Source organism: Protopterus annectens, chromosome 4.part0 (assembly GCF_019279795.1).
Source record: "Protopterus annectens isolate FY-2018-M chromosome 4.part0, PAN1.0, whole genome shotgun sequence".
NCBI lineage: Eukaryota > Metazoa > Chordata > Ceratodontiformes > Protopteridae > Protopterus > Protopterus annectens.
Window position 1 is genome coordinate 615762542 of NC_056733.1, and position 20771 is coordinate 615783312.

Here is a 20771-nt window from a genome sequence, read left to right on the forward strand (position 1 = left end):
ACAGTTGCTGTGGTTTGATCACAAAGGTGAAGCCTGAGTGATTAAACAGAGACAACCATGGGTAAATCTTGCATTACCCACACACAGGAGTAGATTATTGCTATTTTACAATGGTATCATTTAAGAAAAAAAATTACCTTTTCTAAATAACTTCATTGTATAATGAACCATGGTGATGTTCATCATGTTTCACTGTTGCAGTCATTACACTTGGGTTATCCTGCTGGCAGGCTACCCGCAGTCGGCCAGAATTCCAAAGTCTAGGTCCGGCGTCAGTTGCTGTCGCTTCTTCCCTGACGTCAGTGCGCCTGGGGTATAAAAGATTCAGCCGACGCCATTTTCTTCAGTCTTTCTTGCTGCGCGGTGCCCGAAGCAAACGCAGTTCGCAAGTGCCGGTCAGCCGACTCCTGAGATTTTCGAAGTTGAATTTCAGAACCGAAGTCTTCAATAAAGCTAAGTACCCCATTGGGGAAACGTTTTCTTGCTCCAGACCGATGTCAGTAAAAGTTAACAATTGTATTTCTTGTGGGAAGCAAATACCTCATAAGGACTTTCACTCTTACTGTATTCCTTGCCTAGGCCCTGACCACGACCTTACTAGTTGTCGGTTTTGTGCTAGATTCAACAAATGCACTATTAAGTGTCGGTTTGATTTTGCTTTACATTACTTTGGCCGAAGGTTTAACTACATAATGCCGTCGGAACAACCGATGACCGGAATTCATAAAAAACGCAAAGACAAGGAAAAGGACAGGCATCCGAGTTCCAAAACTGACGACAAAGCCTCTTCTAGGCCAGTCGCCAGTTTGCCGGTTCTTAGTGAGGCGCTTTCGCAGCCACTGACACCCGCTACCTCAGAGCCACAGGCCGTATCCGACTCCCACGTGGAGACACCTAGGCCTCTGGAAACTCAAGGTATTGGGCCTGCAGAAACTATTCCCTCAGATGGGTCCGGAGCCGCTGAGCAGCCATCGGCTTCTGAGGGTGTTTTCAGACCTTCACAGCTTACTATTAAGTCCACTATAGAAGCCAAGGCAAAGTCAAAAATGCCATTAATGACAAGGAAACAAGTACAGCATTCTCCTGGACAGTCATCCATGCCAAAGAAACAGATGCTTAAAATGGCCGAGGACCTAATTACTTTGATCATGGGTTCCCATCCCCCTCCTGATAAAAGGCCTAGGCAAGACACTGACTATGACTCCTCTGACCAGGTTTCTATTTCCTCTGATTCCTCTTCAGATCAGGGATATTCTCTCCCTTCCTATGAGGACTCTGATGCAGAAGAATCTATACCTTCAGCCTCTCCATCTGAGGATTATTCTTTTGGGGAAACCTTGCACACCATGAGGGAGCATTTCCATTGGGAGAGCCAGGATTATTCAGAATCCAAGAAAAGGCTCAGAGACTTTCTTTTATTGCCTCAGCACAGGCCCCTGGCTATCCCCCCTGTGCTTGATATTGTTGATTATGTTTTCTCTGAATCCAGTCTGTCTCCTGATTCTTTACCCCCTGCACCAGTCAAGCCAGACAGGTACTACAGGGTCCCAGACTCTCATAAATTTCTTTATAAAAACCCTGCTGCTGACCCAGAAACAATTTCTCAGGGTCCCAAAAAACCCTGTCCCCTCTGATAGGGATTCTAGAGCTCTGGATAGATGGGGGAAAAAAGTTTCCACTTGTGCTACTTTAGCTGTAAGGACTTTAAACTGCCAGTTTCACATGCTTAAAATTTCAACAGTACCTCATGTCTTTGTTAAAACAGAAAATGCTTACAAACTCAGAATGTCCTGACAATAAGGAAATGCAGGATTTATTGCATGCAGCTGAACAAGTGGGAAAGCATACTCTGCAATATGGATGTTCTTCATTCCACATTGCTGCAGTCCTAACTATTGGGTAGTCCGCTGTCCAGTCGGCCCGAATACCAAAGTATATGGCTGACGTCGGTCACGGCGCATTAGACTGACGTCAGTACGTCAGGGTACTAATGCACATGACCGACGTCATATCCTCAGTCTTTTTTGCCGCATGGTCCGATGCAGAAGCAGTTTTTGCGAGTGCAGGTTGGCGTTCTGAAAGTTTCTGAAGTCAGAGTTTCAGACCGAATCAAAGTTGGCTAAGTACCCCGTTGGGGAATATTTTGGTTTTTTCTTGCCTCAGTATTTAACCGGATGTCAGAAAAAGTGAATAACTGTATTTCTTGTGGGAAACAGATACCTCATAGGGATTACCATACTTTGTGTATACCTTGTTTAGGGCCTGAGCACGGCGTTGTTGGATGCCGCTCTTGTGCTAGATTTAACAAACGCACTATTAAGAGAAGGTTAGACTGTGCCAGGTTAGTGTTTGGGAAGCGTTGTAATTATAAAATGCCGCCGGATGCTCCGGCCGCTTCAGCCAAAAAGCGCAAGGACAAAGCAGGGAAGCCTAGAGTGGAAGAACCGACAGTCCCGGACGCCGGTTCTTTAGAAGGCTCAGTGGAGCCGGAGGTTCTGCCAGGAGTTTCTTTGGAGTCTCAGGGAGAAACTTTACTGTTACAGGATGTATCCTCTCAGGAAGTAGGCCAGGCTGAAGGGGCTTCTCAGGTGGCTGTTCTTCCCTCTCTTCCTAAGGTGGTTAGGGCCTCCTTCTGTTTCTAAGGCTTCTTTAAGAGGCAGGCCTACTTTAGCTTCAGTGGGGGTTTCTCCGAGTGTTTCAGGGTCTTTGCCTAAGAAGCATATGCTAAAAATGGCAGAGGATTTGATTACAATGATTAGAGGTTCTATGCCCCCTCCTGATAAGAGGCCTAGGGTGGAACCTGAGTTTGAGAGTTTTGAGCAATGTTCGAGGCTTCTGAGTCTTGCTGAAGACTTGCAGGAGTATCTTCCTTATTCTGATTCTGATGTGGATGATTCTACTCCTTCAGCTTCGCCTCCTGAGGATTTTTCTTTTCAGAGACTCTGCATTCCATGAGGGAGCATTTTAAATGGGAAGGTCAAGATTTCTCTGATTCCAGGAAGAGGCTTAGAGAATTCTTGTTTTACCCCAGCATAGGCCTTTAGCTATACCTCCTGTTCTGAATGTGGTAGAAGATGTTTTGCAGAGGCTTCCCTGAATCCTGACTCTTTGCCTCCTGCCCCAGTTAAACCGGATAGGTACTATAGGGTGCCTGAAGCCCATAAGTATCTTTTAAGAGTCCTAGGGCAGACCCAGAAACTGTCTCTCAGGGGCCTAAAGGTGTGAAGGCTTCTGTGGTTAAAAATCCTGTTCCTCCTGATAAAGAGGCAAGGGCTTTGGATAGATGGGGAAAGAAAGTGTATACTTCTTCCACTTTAGCCATGAGGGCGTTGAATTGTCAGTTTCATATGTTAAAATATCAGAATTATCTCCTTTCACAATTGAAGTCTAAGGTGGATGCTCTGGCTGAAGGTATTGAGTGTAAAGAGTTGCAGGATTTAGTTCATGTTTCTGAACAGGTGGGTAAGCATTCCTTGCAGTGTGGTTTTGATGCTGTGCAGGCCTCCTCGAGGGTGGCTGCCACTGGTTCTGTTCTTTGTAGGCACGCCTGGTTGAGGGATCAGAACTTAGCTGAGCATGTTAAGACAAGGATTTTGGATGCTCCTTTACAGTCTGATGTGTTGTTTGGTTAGCCTCTGGAAGCAGTTTTAAAGCAAATGGAGGACAAGGCTAAGTCTATGCAAACTGTTAAGGATTTTTTGCAGGTGCAGCCTCCGAAGTTTAGTAGAAATTGGCCTACTAAGGGGTGGACTTATCCTGCTTATGATTCCCAGTCTAGGGGTAGGTCTAGACGTGGTAGAAGCAGAGCTCAAGGTTCTTTTAGGCCTAGGACAGGGAGTTCACCTGCTCAGACTTCTGGTGAGGGCAGGGGTCAGTCCTTTCGTAAGCAGACCCAATGACCTGCCTTTTCAGCTGCCAGTACATTCTCGCCTGGCAGCACCTTTGGGAGGAAGGCTGTCTCTTTTCAAAGAAAATTGGGATTTAATTACCCAAGACAGATGGGTTCTGGATATCATTCACCACGGTTACAGGTTTTATTTCCATACCTTGCCTCCTTTCAAAGGCATGCCAGACATTCCTCCTCTACAAAGAACAGAGGCTCACAAGCAAATTTCTCTGTTGCTCCAAATAGGGGCCATTCAGTCAGTTCCTGTGCCAGAAAGGGGCCTAGGATTTTATTCTCGCCTGTTCCTAGTACCAAAGAAGGGGAACACATGGAGACCAATTTTGGATTTATCTATCCTCAACACTTATCTGGACATTCCCAAGTTCAAAATGTTGACGTTACAACAGCTTTTACCTCTGCTGGGCAAAGATCACTGGATGGTAACTTTAGATCTCAAGGAAGCTTACCTTCATGTGCCAATAAGACTAAGTTGCAGGAAGTATCTGCGTTTCGAGCTGGAAATTCTCATTATCAGTTCTCTGCATTGCCCTTTGGCTTATCTACTGCCCAGAGTATTCACAAAGGTTCTGGCTCCAGTGATAGCTTACTTCAGGCTGAAAGGAATTCAAATCTATCCTTACTTGGACGACTGCCTGATTCTGGCTCAAGAAAAGGAAGACCTTCTACAGCATTTGGAATATGTCATAGCAGTGCTAAGATGCCTAGGGTATTCTGTGAGCGAAATAAAGTCCAGTCTAGTACCCTCTCAAGACATGTGCTTTCTGGGTGTGAGACTGAATACAGCAGCCCAGATGGCCTTTTTAACCCCGGACAAACAAAAGAATCTTTCCAGTTACTTCCATCAACTATCTCTTCAGTCCGGGCTGACTGCAAGGACAGTCCTTCAAGCCTTAGGGTTCATGGCATCTTGTATTCTGGTGCTTCCCAATGCCAAACTGCATATGAGGAAGCTACAATGGTATCTCAAAATCTGTGGACACAGCACTGCCAGGATTTGGACACTGTCATTCAAATAATACCTTGCATTCAAAAGGAATTTTTGTGGTGGGCTCAGGAATGTCACCTAAACAAGGGACTCTCTGTGACCCGGCCAGAGGCAAGTCAGATTCTAACGACAGATGCCTCAGACATTGCTTGGGGAGCTCATCTAAATGGAAAGTGGATACAAGACAAGTGGCCTGCCAGACTACAGCATCTACATATCAACATGAAAGAGATGTTAGCAGTCCAGTTTGCATTAATGGCTTTCAAGGAGTTACTTCTTCCAGGGCAGGTGTTGATTCTAACAGACAACACAACTGTCATGTGGTACATCAACAAACAAGGCGGAACACATTCTTACCCATTGTGCAGACAAGCAATGATTTTATGGGAGACTGCGCTCAGCTTGCAACTAACTCTTCAGGCAAGGTTTCTGCCGGGAGCACAGAACTCCTTAGCAGATGTGTTAAGCAGACAAATCATGGATCCCCACGAGTGGAAACTGGATCTTCATGTATTTCAAAATTGACAGTGTCATGGGGAACTCCAGACATAGATCTGTTCGCTTCTCCAATAAACCACCAGCTGCCAAAGTTTTGCACGAAGGGATTTCATCACACAGCTTGGAAAGTGGATGCTCTTTCTTTCAGTTGGAAAAATCTTCATGTGTATGCTTTTCCACCTCTGCCTCTTCTCCCAAAGGTGCTTCTAAAGGTCAGACAAGACAAGCCAAGGATGATTTTGATAGCTCCAGATTGGCCTCGGCAGCACTGGTACCCATTACTGAGGAGTCTGGTAAGGAAGCCTCCATGGCCTTTACCCTTGATTCCACACCTGTTGTCTCAGAGGGACGGTCGTCTGCTCAATGTCAAGCTTCACTCTCTTCATCTAACAGCCTGGCATATTCTGTTTTGAAAGACAGCAGGTCTCAGCTTCCTCAACAAGTTTTAAATGTGATTATGGAAGCCAGAAGACCTAGTACAAGGAAAGTGTACGCAGAAAAATGGAAGAGATTTTTATTTTGGACTGCAGCAAAGAATTTGGAGATTTCTGAGCCTAATTTGAGTGTGGCTCTTCAATATCTTACTGAGTTATTGGACAAAGGTTTGTCTTTCTCTTCCATTAAGATTCATGCTGCAGCAATTTCAGCTCACTATGATTGTGACCCACCATTGTTTTCACATCCTTTGTTCAAGCAATTTCTTAGAGGGGAAAGAATATAAGACCCCACGTAGAGCTCCTACTCCTGCTTGGGACCTCAATTTTGTGTTGGAGAAACTTACTCTACAACCTTTTGAGCCTGCGGCTACTGCTGAACTGAAATACTTGTCATGGAAGACTGCTTTTTTGTTGGCCATTACTTCTGCTAGAAGGGTTTCTGAGTTGCAGGCCCTTATGGCGGTTGAGCCTTTTTGATTTTTCATAAGGATAGGGTATCATTACGCACTAATCCTTCCTTTATGCCTAAGGTGGTTTCTAGTGTGGCTTTAAACCAAACTATTCATTTGCCTACTTTTTATGCAGATCCCCAAAATAAAGGGGAAAAGATTTTGCACACTTTAGATGTACACAGGCAATTGCGTTATTATTTAAGCAGGACTACGGATTTTAGGCAGTCTCAGCAGTTGTTTGTTTCTTTTGCTTTGAGTTCGCAGGGCAAGCCTGTGTCAAAACAAACTATTTCTAGGTGGATTGGGTTTTGCATTGCATTTTGTTATTCCCATCATGGCAAGGAGATTCCAGCTGGGATTAGGCCTCATTCCACTAGGGCTACTGCCACTTCAACAGCATTTCTAAGGGGGGTGGCAACTAAGGATATTTTGGAGGCAGCTACTTGGAGTTCAGTGCATACTTTCTCTAAGCATTACCACCTTCCTCTCTACTCTAAGTCTAGGGCTGGTTTTGCCACAGCTATTTTGCAAGGCATGTTATCAGCTCCTGCTTCCTTATGATTTGCCAGCCTCCCTTACCTCTGCTTTGGGATTCTACCCAATAGTTAGGACTGCAGCAATGTGGAATGAAGAACATAGTACAGTTTTGTACCTACCATAAATGTAGATGTTCGAGGATCCACATTGCTGCAGTCCAATTTACCCTCCCTCCTTCCCCTCTGTGTTTAGGGGTGGTTGTGTAGGTGAGATTATATTCTGGTACCTTTGTATATATTGTATATATTTTTGGTGCAGGTATGTTTGGTGTTTTTGGTTTTGGCCTTGTCTTTTTAGGGTCTTCTGACATCTGGGGCAAGAAAAGACTGAGGATATGACGTCGGTCATGCGCATTAGTACCCTGGCGTACTGACGTCAGTCTAATGCGCCGTGACCGACGTCAGCCATATACTTTGGTATTCGGGCCGACTGGACAGCGGACTACCCAATAGTTAGGACTGCAGCAATGTGGATCCTCGAACATCTACATTTATGGTAGGTACAAAACTGTACTTTTTGATTCATTAGAGGCTTCTTGTAGAGCCGCATTTACAGGCTCTGTCATTCGAAGGCATGCTTGGTTGAAATAACAGAGGTTACCGGAACATGTTAAAGTAAAATTAGTGGATGCTCCACTACAGCATGATATTTTGTTTGGTGTTAAGGCAGAAGAGGTGTTAAAGAAAATGGAGGATAAAGCAAAATCAATGCAGACAGTAAAGGATTTCTTACAGGTTCAACCACCTAGGTTTAGCAGAAACTGGCCTTCAAAAAATTGGTCCTTTCCGGTGTCAGACAGGCCACAAAGAGGAAGATACAGGCGCCCAAGAGGCAGATCTCAGCCCCAAGGCTCATACAGACCTAAACAATGGGGTGCTTCAGCCCCCAAAGGAGGAGAAGACAAATCACAACCTTATAGGAAACAGTCCCAATGACTTCCATCTACAAATGCCAAGCACTTACCTTTTGGCTGCACCCTTAGGGGGAAAGCTAGCACTTTTCTCACAAAATTGGCACATGATCACCCAGGACAAATGGGTACTGAATATTGTTTCTCAGGGTTACAGGTTCCACTTTCACACCCTTCCAAAATCAAAAGGTATGCCGGACCTGCCACTAAACCAATGGGCAGAGGCACAAAAACAAATTTCTGCTCTCATGAACATGAGAGCTATTCAAAGAGTACCACAGCAAGAACAGGTACAAGGATTGTACTCAAGACTTTTCCTGGTACCCAGAAAGGACAAAGCCTGGAGACCAGTACTGGACCTGTCAATATTAAATACTTTCCTGGATGTTCCAAAATTCAGAATGTTAACACTGCAGCAACTGCTACCCATGCTGGGCAAGAAGGCTTGGCTAGTTACTCTGGACCTCAAGGAGGCATACCTGCATGTCCCAATCAGACAATCTTGCAGAAGATACCACAGATTCATAGCTGGCTCAATGCATTACCAATTCTCTGCACTGCCCTTTGGCTTATCTATTGCACCCAGGGTCTTCACAAAATGCCTGGCACCAGTAATTGCATTTTGCGGACAAAAAGTAATTCAAATATATCCCTACTTGTACGAGAGCAAGGACATTCTGCTAAAGCATCTGGCGTTTGTAAAAAGATTACTAATTTGCCTAGGGTACACAGTAAACGAAAAGAAATCAAAACTAGTGCCCTCTCAAGAGATAATATTCCTGGGTGCAAGCTTAAATACAACTGCCCAGATGGCTTATCTCACGCCATACAAGCAAAGGCAACTGACTCATTACTTTCAAATGATGGCAACAAAGACCCAGCTCTCTGTAAGAAAAATTCTGCAGGCCCTGGGCTTCATGGCATCCTGCATTCTACTAATTCCATATGCAAGGCTGCATATGAGGAAACTACAATGGTATCTAAAAAGTGTTTGGACTCAACATTGCCATAACCTGGAAACAATAATAACTCTAATTCCCTGCCTGCAACAGGAGTTTCGATGGTGGGCACTGGCGTGTCACCACAAAAAGGGACAGCCTTTCACCTTACCCACAGCCAGGCAGACAATAACAACAGATGCATCGGATTATGCCTGGGGGCACACATGGCAGGAAAATGTATTCAGGGCACGTGGCCCAAGGAACAAATGCATCTTCACATCAATCAAAAAGAGATGCTAGCTGTACAGAATGCCCTGACAGCCTTAAAGGATCTACTACACCCACGACAACTATTACTAAAGACGGACAATACCACAGTTATGTGGTACATAAACAAGCAAGGGGGCACACATTCCTACCCCCTCTGCAGGCAAGCCATGCCTTTGTGGAACACGGCACTGACCTATCAGGTACATTTGCAGGCACAATTCCTGCCAGGAATGAAAAATACCCTGGCAGATGAACTAAGCAGAAATCTCATGGATCCTCATGAATGGAAACTAAATCCACAGGTCTTCAGCATGATAACAAGGAAATGGGGACACCCAGACATAGATCTTTTTGCCTCCCCTCACAACTACCAACTACAGAGATTCTGCACAAGAACTTATCACTCACAAGCATGGAAAGTGGATGCTCTATCATTCAGCTGGAAAACCCTGACAGTTTATGCCTTTCCTCCACTGCCTCTTCTTCCAAGGTGCTCCTAAAAGTCAGACGAGAAGCCAAAAATGATCCTGATTGCCTCAGACTGGCCACGCCATCACTAGTACCCAATCCTAAAGAGCTTGTCTCAGGGCCCAGTGTGGTCTTTACCTCAAATTCCTCGTCTTCTGACTCAACAAAACAATCAGATTCTGCACAGTCAACTCAGAACCTTAAATCTGCCTGCATGGCAGATAATATAACCACTCAGACCACACCTCTCTCTAAAGCTGTTATGGATGTCACTTTAGAAGCCAGAAGGCCCAGCACTAGGAAATCTTATGCAGAAAAATGGAAGAGATTCTGTGCTTGGAACCAGGCACAAGGACTCGAACCACTTGTTCCAAATGTACCTCAGATTTTACAATACCTAACTGAGATGCTGGACAAAGGCCTATCCTTCTCATCAATTAAGATCCATGCCTCTGCCATTTCAGCTCATTACAATACGGAACCTCCTATTTTTTCACATCCACTACTAAGACAGTACCTCAGAGGGGCAAAAAACATAAGACCCCCAAGGAGAGCACCAATACCTACTTGGGACCTCAATTTTGTTTTAGAAAAGCTCACACTGCCTCCTTTTGAGCCAGCCAATACAGCTGATATAAAATTCTTATCATGGAAAACTGCTCTGTTCAGCAGTAACTTCAGCAAGAAGAGTCTCAGAGTTACAGGCATTAATGGCAGTGGAACCTTTCATCATTTTTCATCAGGACAGGGTCTCTCTCTAAGGACAAACGCAACATTTATGCCAAAGGTAGTATCCAGTGTGGCTCTTAACCAAACCATTCATTTGCCAGCGTTCTTTCCAAATCCCCAGAATAAAGGGGAGAAACTTCTGCACGCTTTGGACATACACAGACAGCTACGATTCTACTTGGACAAAACAAAAGCTTTCAGAAAAACTGAGCAACTGTTTGTAGCTTATGCTGCAGGATCACAAGAAAAGCCTATCTCAAAGCAGACTATTTCAAAATGGATAGGGCACTGCATTCTCTTTTGCTATTCTCAACATGGCAAATCAGTGCCTAAGGGCATTAGGCCACATTCTACCAGAGCAGCAGCCACTTCTGCAGCCTTCCTCAGAGGAGTACCAACCAAAGACATTTTAGAGGCTACAACCTGGAGTTCAGTGCACACTTTCACCAAGCACTACCACTTACCTCTCTACTCTAAATCCAGAGCAGGCTTTGCCACTGCAGTTCTGCAGGGCCTGGTAGCCTCTCCTAATCCTATTTAAGCCCAGCCACCCAACTTCAGCTTTGGGATTCAACCCAAGTGTAATGACTGCAACAGTGAAACACAATGAACATAGTACAGTTGTGTACCTACCATAAATGTAGATGTTCGAGTGTATTCACTGTTGCAGCCCAGGTTACCCACCCACCACCCCCCTTTTCTTTGCTGGGACTTTTCTGTACTTCTCCGTTCTGTACAACCTATGTGGTGTATTTGCTTGTAGATGAAGGAAATGTTTGTTTTAGTACATGCATGCTTTTTGGCATAATTTTTTCAGCCTACCTATTTGGGGGCACCTGACATCTGGGGCAAGAAAAACTGAAGAAAATGGCGTCAGCTGCATCTTTTATACCCTTGGCGTACTGACGTCAGGGAAGAAGCAACAGCAACCGGCGCCGGACCTAGACTTTGGAATTCTGGCCGACTGTGGGTAGCCTGCCAGCAGGATAACCCAAGTGTAATGACTGCAACAGTGAATACACTCAAACATCTACATTTATGGTAGGTACACAACTGTACTTTCTTCTGCTGACTCCTTGTTATAAGCCTTTAAGCATCCTCACAGTACATTGAAGTGTATGCCTTTTTTTGTAACATAATGGTGAATCTCTACTGGTGTTTTGTATGCAGAGTCTATGTTTTCTTTTTGTTAGTACAGCTGTTGCATGGGAGGTGTCTTCTGCACAGAGTCAGTGCTACCCAGAAGGGTGCTCACAGCACTGAGAGACGTGTTTTTTTTTTAAGTGGAGTTCTGTTACTCTGCTGTTTAATGTGGTGGCATGCAAGTTTTGTTTTTTTTTTTAATTTTTTTGTAGAGTCTCTATTTAGTGGCACAGAGAATGGGAGTTTTAGAAAGACTTCTTCCTGTTGGACTCTCTCTGTTTAGATTGCTGACTGGGTGACAAATCAGCACACATGTTAGCTGTTTAGTTTATTTCTAATTTACTTCAAGAGTGGCTGAAGTTTGTGTGATGGCGGGATATATTTCTCACCTGTCTGTGAGTTTGCTGGATGTTGGTTTCTGCTTAGCTGGTAAACTCTTACTTATTCCTGTACAAGTGGAGCATATTCCAGCAAAAAGCCTGGTTCAGTGACCGATCTTCTGTCTATTGGAATATGTTCAATTTAGAGGGCACACTGAATGGGCTGTGCAGTCAGTGTGTGCACTTTTGAAATGTAATGACTCTTCATTGTATAATTTTCAATATATCAAACTTTAGACAGTGTAACATAACCAATAGTCTGCAGTCACTCAAAGTGTCTCATTTCATTATTTAAATTATTCTTTTTAATTAAAAGCAGTCAAAGTAAAAGTTTTCCCCAAATTATTTTCTGTTGTTAGTTTTAGTTCTTGTGAATGTACCTGATTCATTTCATAATTCCAATTAGAACAGTTAACAATCTGCGAGCGTGAGGAGAGAAGGAGAGGCAGAATGAAGAGGGATATAAAGGGACAGGAAAGGGAGTGGGTTTTAAGAAATTGAGGCATGTCTGGGCTAGGGTGTTTGAGAGCTTCTTGACGGCTAACGTTTGACAGAAAATGGTGGAGAGTTGTAGGGAGTACACATGGTCGAGTCATTGTTGTCTCTGTTTATGTAAACAATGTGCATGTGATAAATGAGAACCTGGGATTACATTAGTGCTGGAGGGTGGTAGTAGTTATTCCAAGATATGCAGATCTCTGAGAGTGGATCTAATTTATATAAAATGGCAGTGCCTTAAATGCAGGAGTTATTGGGGGGGGGGGGTATGAAGAGGGCATGGACAGAGGAGTACACATTAGGGATACAGTGGGCACTAGACCTTTGTATGTGTCCTGGGTGACAGAGATTGAGGAAAAATGGACTAGAGGAACATAAACTTGGTTGTAAGTGATAGTGGAATGTAGAGTGAATGAATACATGCAAAAGGCAAGGTTGTGAGAGACTGATGAGGGAGCATTGTAGGGCATGACTTGAAAAAAATACAAAGAGTTATGCAGACATTAGGGTAAAGCTGAGTGCAGGGGATGTGGGAAGAGTGATACGGATGATTGGAGCAGTCTGAACTGGGGGCTGGGCTTGGATGAGGGGAAATTGTGAAAGCAGTGGTAGAGTGGTGGTGTTGGAGAGGTCATGTCTCAGTCCCTAACCAAGTATAAGAGTGGATATCTTTGTGTGTGATGAAGCTGAGGGTGAGATGAGAAGGGAGGTACAGTATGATATTTAAGTGGATGTATTGTGGCTGGTTCTGGTCAGTGAGCAGTAATTGTATGTTTTGTGTTTCTTTGTAATATCGATTACCAATGAAAAGACAAAATTAAAAAAACAGTTGTTAATTTCATTTAGCACTATGCCTTTTCCAATGCGCTAACAATATGTGCAGATTAGAAAATATACATATTTATGTCCAGCTTGTGTATTTTTTTACTCTTCTTTCATTTATCTTTGCACGTTGCATACTGTGATGCTGGTAAAAGGACTGCATGTCAAATCTGTTTTATATAAGATCATGTAAGTTAAACAGTGCAGACAACACTACATGACTGAGTGCCACACTGGCATACATTAACTGTATGCAAGGCATTTTGCCAACTACTTTTTTTTTTTTTTTTTTGCTGCTACATGGTTCAGTGCATACATACAGACACTAAATACATACAGACACTAAATGCTACATTCAAACATTTGGTAGTGGTTGTATGTTTTGTCCCGCTGTGTACAGGTGGAAAAAATAAGGGCATCCTATCAAATGTCTGTATTCATAAGAGATGAAGGAAAACGTGTATGCCTTGCCTAAGGTAACGTTTATTTAATGATAGTGTGACAGATAAATCAGGTAAAACTTGTTACAGTTGCTGCCTTATAAGCATTGAATGTTAATCACACTTGCTTTTTTTTCTGTGCATAAATTAATATTCTGTAGCAGTGAATGATGGAATAAAGTGAAACTAACTCTGAAAGCAGCAGTGTTTGTAAAATTTACTAAAAATAATTGTATTTCTGGAAGCTTGAAAGAATGATTTTTTTTGCCACATAGCATAGAACATACCCACAACAGTGGTACAGTAGTACTTGAGGTGGAATGTTTTTACTGTAAAGGTGAGTGTAGGGTACTCATCAATGTTTATGAGTGATCCTTGGAACTGCAGTAATTTAATTGTGACTAGGCAATTATATTCTAAAACAAAATTTGCTGTAACTCACAGTTTTCATCTTTTCCAAGGTACAGCAGTCTTGAAGACAAATAGTATGGGTGTGAGGGATGCAGGGCAGCTCGAGTTTTTAAGTGAGGAATATCCTTGTTATTAACTCATCTTCGTGGTGTGTGCGACATAAATATGCATACAGAATAATGAGGTACTTCATTTCTAGGGAGTTTGCCGATGATTTTTCTGTTATTTTGTGTTAAATGTAAGAAGTAAAATGCACCTAAATGTTATTATTTGTTTTATTTTTTATTTATTAATGTTTAACTAGATGATTGGCCAGGTCCAGTGAACATTTTCTGCCATAACACAAATCATAGAACAAAACAAATATGAATGATACAAATAAATAACATTCTGTGTAACAGCAACAAACGGATATAGTATATATATATATTTATATATATATATATATGTGTGTGTGTGTGTACAGTGGATATAAAAAGTTTACACACCCCTGTTAAAATGCCAGGTTTTTGTGATATAAAAACATGAGACCACAATAAATCATTTCAAAACTTTTCTCACCTTTAATGTGACCTACAACCTGTACAATTCAGTAGAAAAAAATAAACAAATCTATTAGGAGAAAAAATATAAAAAAGAAAAAACATACAATACACTGGTTGCATAAGTGTGCACACCCTTAAACTAATACTTTGTTGTGTGTGCACCCCCTTAAACTAATACTTTGTTGAAGCACCTTTTGATTTAATTACAGCATTCAGTCTTCTTGGGTAGGAGTCTATCAGCATGGCACATCTTGACTTGGCAATATTTGCCCACTCATCTTTGCAAAAGCATTCCAAATCTGTCAGATTGCGCGGCATCTGTTGTGCACAGCCCTCTTCAGGTCACCCCACAGATTTTCTATTGGATTTGGGTCCGGGCTTTGACTGGGCCATACTAAAACTTTAATTTTCTTCTGGTGAAGCCATTCTTTTGTTGATTTGGATGTATGCTTGGGGTCATTGTTGTTTTGAAAGGTGACATTCCTCTTCAGCTTTCTAGCAGACACCTGAAGGTTTTGGGCCAAACATGGTATTTGGAACTGTTCATAATTCCCTCCACCTTGACTAAAGCCCCAGTTCCAGCTGAAGAAAAGCAACCCCAAAGCATAATACTGCCACCACCATGCTTCGCCGTGGGGCTGGTGATCTTTTCGTAATGCGAACTGTTGCTTTTGCGCCAAACGTACCTTTTGGAATTGTGGCCAAAAAGTTCAACCTTGGTCTCATCAGACCATAACACATTTTCCCACATGCTTTTGAGAGACCTGATGTATTGTTTTGCAAGTTTTAGCCAGGCCTGGATGTTTTTCTGTGTAAAAAAAGGCTTCCGTCTTGCAACCCTACCCCATAGCCCAGACATATGGAGAATACGGGAGATTGTTGTCACATGTAGTACACAACCAGTACTTGCCAAAAATTCCTGTAGCTTCTTCAGTGTTGCTGTAGGTCTCTTGGCAGCCTCCCTGACCAGTTTTCATCTTGTCTTTTCATCAGTTTTGGAGGGACATCCAGTTCTTTGCAACATCACTGTTGTCTGATATTTTCTCCACTTTTTGATGACTGTCTTCACTGTGTTCCGTGGTATATCCAGTGCTGTGGAGATTTTTTTGTACCCTTCTCCTGACTGATACCTTTCAACAATGAGATCCCTTTGATGCTTTGTAAGCTGTCTATGAAACACGGCTTTTGCTGTAGCAGGCAACTGAGTAAATGTCAGGAAAATCCTACTAGGACAGCTGAACTTTATTTGGGGTTAGAGTCTTTTTAATTGATGGCAGGTGTGTACCCAAGAAGACTGAAGGTTGTAATTAAATCAAAAGGTGCTTCAACAAAGTATTTGCTTTAAGGGTGTGCACACTTATGCAACCAGCTTATTGTACATTTTTTATTTTTTTTATATTTTTCCCCTAACAGATTTGTTTGATTTTCAATTGAATTGTACAGGTTATAGGTCACATTAAAGTTGGGAAAAGTTTTGAAATTATTTATTGTGGTCTCATTTTTTTATATCACAAAAACTTGACATTTTAACAGGGGTGTGAACACTTTTTATATCCACTGTGTATTTATGCATATATATTATTCACACATATATAATCAATAGTTTATTTATTAGAGACAACTTTAACAACATAATAATATACGCAGCAGATAAAAGTAAATTCAGTTTAATATGTTCAGTACTAATTGCACTGATATGAGTTAATAAGAAAGGAAAATAAGGAGTTTCTGAAAAGTGAGAGGTTACTGAGTTTTCTTCATCAGGAATCCAGTAGTACAAGCTGAGGTATTTTGAACCTTTGGATTTTATGAGGTATTTTGAGGGTGAAGGTAGATATTTGAGATCTGACTGTGTGTTAGCACATGATGGGCTTCTACATATTAATGTAGAATGTTTGTCTTCATGTATGTTTGATAAATACACTTAAATACCCACAGACACACACACACACACACACACACACACACACACACACACACACACACACACACACACACACACACACACACGTATATACGTATAGGGATGCCGTTAGATTCCACACACTGGCCCCAGCTTTAGATCTTAAATAATCCAGGAGCTGTAGGAGAGGCTGGTAGACCTGAAGGTGGACAGGGGCACTAGGATAATCCGGAAAGAATGAAGCAGAAGGGGAACTAAACAAAAGAAACTGACAAGTGATTTTACATAGATACAATCACGTGCTGTACAATTATAATGGAACTACTGTTATTTATGGAAAAAGACTTAAAATTACTTGTTTGAGAGAAGCGTTTTTATTTATCACTCACTTATCTTGATCTTATTTTAACTTGCAGGTATGCTGCCCATGGTGATTGCTAAGTTTTCTTGTCAGGAAATCTGTGTCAGAAACCTGAGAACCATCCAGCACTATTGGGTCTATATTAGATAATCGAAAGTTGAATTTGCCGAACTGTATTTCCATCGAAAATACCGTTCAGTGAATTCTGAATATTGCGATCGCAGTACAGTGAAGAATGGAAAATTTGCCCTTTCATCACTGTGGTGCGATCTCGGAGTTGGTATATATAATTACTGGGGGGGGGGGTGAATTCACTGAATGGTATTTTTGATGAAAATACCATTCAGCTAATTCATCTTTCGATTATTTAATATAGACCCGCACTATCTAGCTATGCTGTGTACCAGTTTGTTTTGATTTGGTCTAAAGCATGTGATCTAAACAAGAGTGTTTGTGTCTGTTTTGCATGTTTTTGCAGGAATGTCTGAAAGGGAGAGGCAAGTGATGAAAAAGTTAAAAGAAGTTGTGGATAAACAAAGGGATGAGATCCGTGCCAAGGACCGGGATCTTGCACTTAAAAATGAGGATATTGAAGCTGTAAGTATTTTTCTACTTGCATTTGCACAGTGTAACTGGAAGCTATTACTAGAATGTTTAGATCAAATTTTTGAAGACAAATGGATCCGGGGGGGGGGTTAAAGAGTAGCAGCTCTTTGCGTGATACCCAGTAAGCTGATTTACTGAGATTTGCATAATCTATCTTCTTGACTGAATGTGGGCACAAATCTAGTTTGAGAGGTTTGGTTTGAATATAGGTCTTAGCTGTAACTCAGGAAACAAACAAAGGCTCAAGGACACAAAGTCTCCAAAGCGAAAAAAAGTAAAAACAGATTTATTACTTTGCAACTAAACAGTATGATACAAAAATAAACGGTTAAGCGCTTTTCGTCTTAATTTAGAAGACTTCTTCAGACCTACAACAGTAGCACAAGTGCTCACGTTAATACAGACCACATGGTGGTTTCAAAAGACATTAACCAATGGTATTGCATAAGTAATTAAGTAATTAAGCGTGGACACATGACATCAGCAACAAGTCAAATTCAAAAACAGCAACTGTGAAAAACATGTAAAGAACAAAAATGTATAGCTGCTTTTGTGCACAAATAGAGACACGTTAAATCACTGCATTTAGGTGGACAGAGTGTAACTCTTAAAATATGTGATAAAAAATGATGAAAAAACTATGGAAAATATATATATAAATGTAAATGTTTATATACACATTGTTATGGGTTACAAGAGTGCTCCAAGTGGACTAAAAGAACGCTGCACTCAAAATAAAATAAAATAGAATAAGAGACTGCAATTTCAACTTTAACCAGTGTTGATCGACTCAACTGTAATGCTTTCACAAATCACCAACAAGGGTGAAGCAAGCTTAGATGTAAGATGAGACATATTTTTAAAAGATTTAAAACATAAAGCGAAAAAAACTGCATTATTTTACTCAACTACAAATAGAGCTGTTTAAAAGACTTAGACAAAAGACTTGTCTAGCGCATTAGGCTCTTTAATTTCAGAATACAGGCAATGGAAGTGACTTCATTCAAACCTAGGGGGTTATAAGAGTTGAGACCCATCCAGTGGTCAAGGTTTCATTTGAAAAGGTTTAGAAAGGGACTCTGCTTCACATGGACGAAGAGCCTATTCCAGAGTATGGGGATTCTTTGAGACATATGTCTGTTTCACTAGCATGTTCTGTTTGTTTTGCAGGGAATGTTTAAATCCTTGGATCTAGAGTTTCTGGTCCTATTCATTTTGTGGATATGCAAAAAGTCCATCAGGATTGGCTCTGAGGATGTCTTATATGCCAGACATAGATTCCCCTCTCAGTAGCCTTCAGGAGACCGAGTACAGAGCTAGAGCTTTAAGGCAGTCTGCATAGGACAGTGTGTTAATACCCTGGCTTTTCTTGGTGAGGAACCTCTGTGGGCATTCCAGCTGTTGCACATGCTTGGTGAGGTACATGCTGAAGTGGGCATTTTACTTAACTGTGGGTCTGATAAGGGCTGAGTAAAGTGGTACTGTAACTTCCTTCGACCTGGATGCCATAGCCTTACTTAATAAGTTGGGCGACTTAGAATGATTTTCTTACTGCCACGGCTATGTGATGGTAATGGGCCAGATTATGTTCTACATATATTCCCAGATCCCAAACTACTGAGTCAACTCTTAGATGTGTCTTATTGATGGAGTGATTAGGTTAGGTTATGCATTTCTTGGCATTGAGTTTTAATCTGTAGCTTTGGCATCAGTCATTTGTTTGTGTTAGTCCCTCTTGCAGGATTTTAGTGTCGTGGGGTAATGAGTGATAGTGCCCAGTTCGCAGTCATCTGTCGACTTGACTTGGGAGCCAGAGGCACTATTATACACAGTGACAGATATATGCTTGCACTCCCGTTCATATACACATCATGACTTCATCAACAGTCTGTGCAGGGTGAGCCTCTTCACCCTGTACAGATTACCACCATTGAAATGCACAGGTGTGAATGGCAGAATTACCATGCACATGTACACATTCACATCTCTACCCTGCCCAGCACTTGTATAATGCGGGTGTCTGTGAAAGTCATACTGTGCAAGTCTTCTGGGTATAGCACACTGAAAAACTCATTGCCATAGACCCCTCTCACACACTGCCATATCTGCTTGTGGAGCTACAAAATTTGCTGTGCCTAAAAGCACACAGTAGGCAGAAAGGGAGTGGTTTTTGAACTGGAACAGTCATGTGAAGTATGCGGGACAGCTTTGTTGCACACTTTATAAGCTGATTGTGTGTACTAGCCATTATGTATATTATAGAAAACCTTTCAGTACATTTTTGTGGTATAAACAGACTGGTTTGTTTTCTACATGAAGAACTGTTTTGCATGTGTCACAGTGTTAAAATTGATCATAGTTACTGTGTTCAGTATAACAGAAAAAGTCTAACTAGTTCAGTTTTTAAAATGTCATCAGCTATACATGATCTGTGGATCAGAAGTCATAAGAAACAAAACTAACTCCTTGGCTGCATAAATTTGTTTACAGGAAATATGACAGGAGTTTGCATAGCCATAGAAATAGAGGAAACATGACCAGTGTAGCTGCTGTCCCAAGGTCGTACACCATAGAGGGAGCCATGATAGACAGGACTGTATTAAATTCCACAAAGGTCACTTTGGTTATTGCTTGTATATCCTTGGAATAAATGAAGAGCTTGACCATTAGGAATGGTGTAAGTGAAATTTATGGCCTTTGAATCAACATTTTATCCCAAACAGCAAGATGGGCATTGTGTTTAAGTGCAGTAACTAACTGGTACACAAAACATTTAGTGTTGATTGCAAATGTAAGGGCTGCACAAAAAGAGCTAATGTATTGCTTACATGAGCCTGCATTTTTAGCACACTTAGTAGTTCATAAGTTTGAGAAATGGTAAGACTTACATGTGAGAAGTGTATTGTGGATGATCTAGGTAAGCTCTGTTGTAATCATATTCTAGCCTAAGAGTCACTCTGATGTAAATATAACTTGGCATTCATTGTCAGCAAATGTTAGTATATCCTCCTTTGGAAAACAATTCATGTTTAATTACAACACTGAAAGGCAAGCAACAAAATCAAATAACATTGTTAGGGACCGTAGAAAAAAGCTGAGCAATAGACCTAATCATCATGAAAGCTTACAGAGTTGCACAGATTATACTAAGGATACATTTAGCTTGTCAGAGATGTGGTCATCCCACAATACACTGTCTTAATTAATCCATTTATAGAATTCATTGCACCCCTCTGCAGTTTCATAACTACATTTTCTGTAGCTGGCAAAGGTGTATAAGCTGCTCACCAGGAAAAACAAGGAGCTCAGTAATTTGAGGTACTTGTCTAGGCTAAGAGAACTGCCTTATTTGCATCTTGCTGACTATTTAAGGAAACTGTCGACCTTTTCTTGAAGGCCATACGAGACCACTTGTTTTTGGAGGGGTTAGATACTTATGCAAACAATTTCATGCTGAAAGTCAGCAGCAAGAAGAGCGATGTGCTTCATCTTGCAGCTCCAACAGCTGTAAAGTAAACTCCCTGTAAT

At 41.7% G+C, this 20771-nt stretch overlaps 1 protein-coding gene across 7 annotated transcripts in view; it reads left to right on the forward strand.

The window, feature by feature from the left end:
- The window catches only part of RILPL1 (Rab interacting lysosomal protein like 1), an 877667-nt gene that overhangs the window by 450221 nt on the left and 406675 nt on the right, over positions 1-20771 (forward strand). For all 7 annotated transcript variants that reach the window (XM_044068562.1, XM_044068560.1, XM_044068559.1 and 4 more), the window contains one exon: positions 17116-17234. In XM_044068562.1, coding sequence (XP_043924497.1) covers positions 17116-17234 — 119 coding nt within the window. The remainder of the gene's footprint in view (positions 1-17115; positions 17235-20771) is intronic.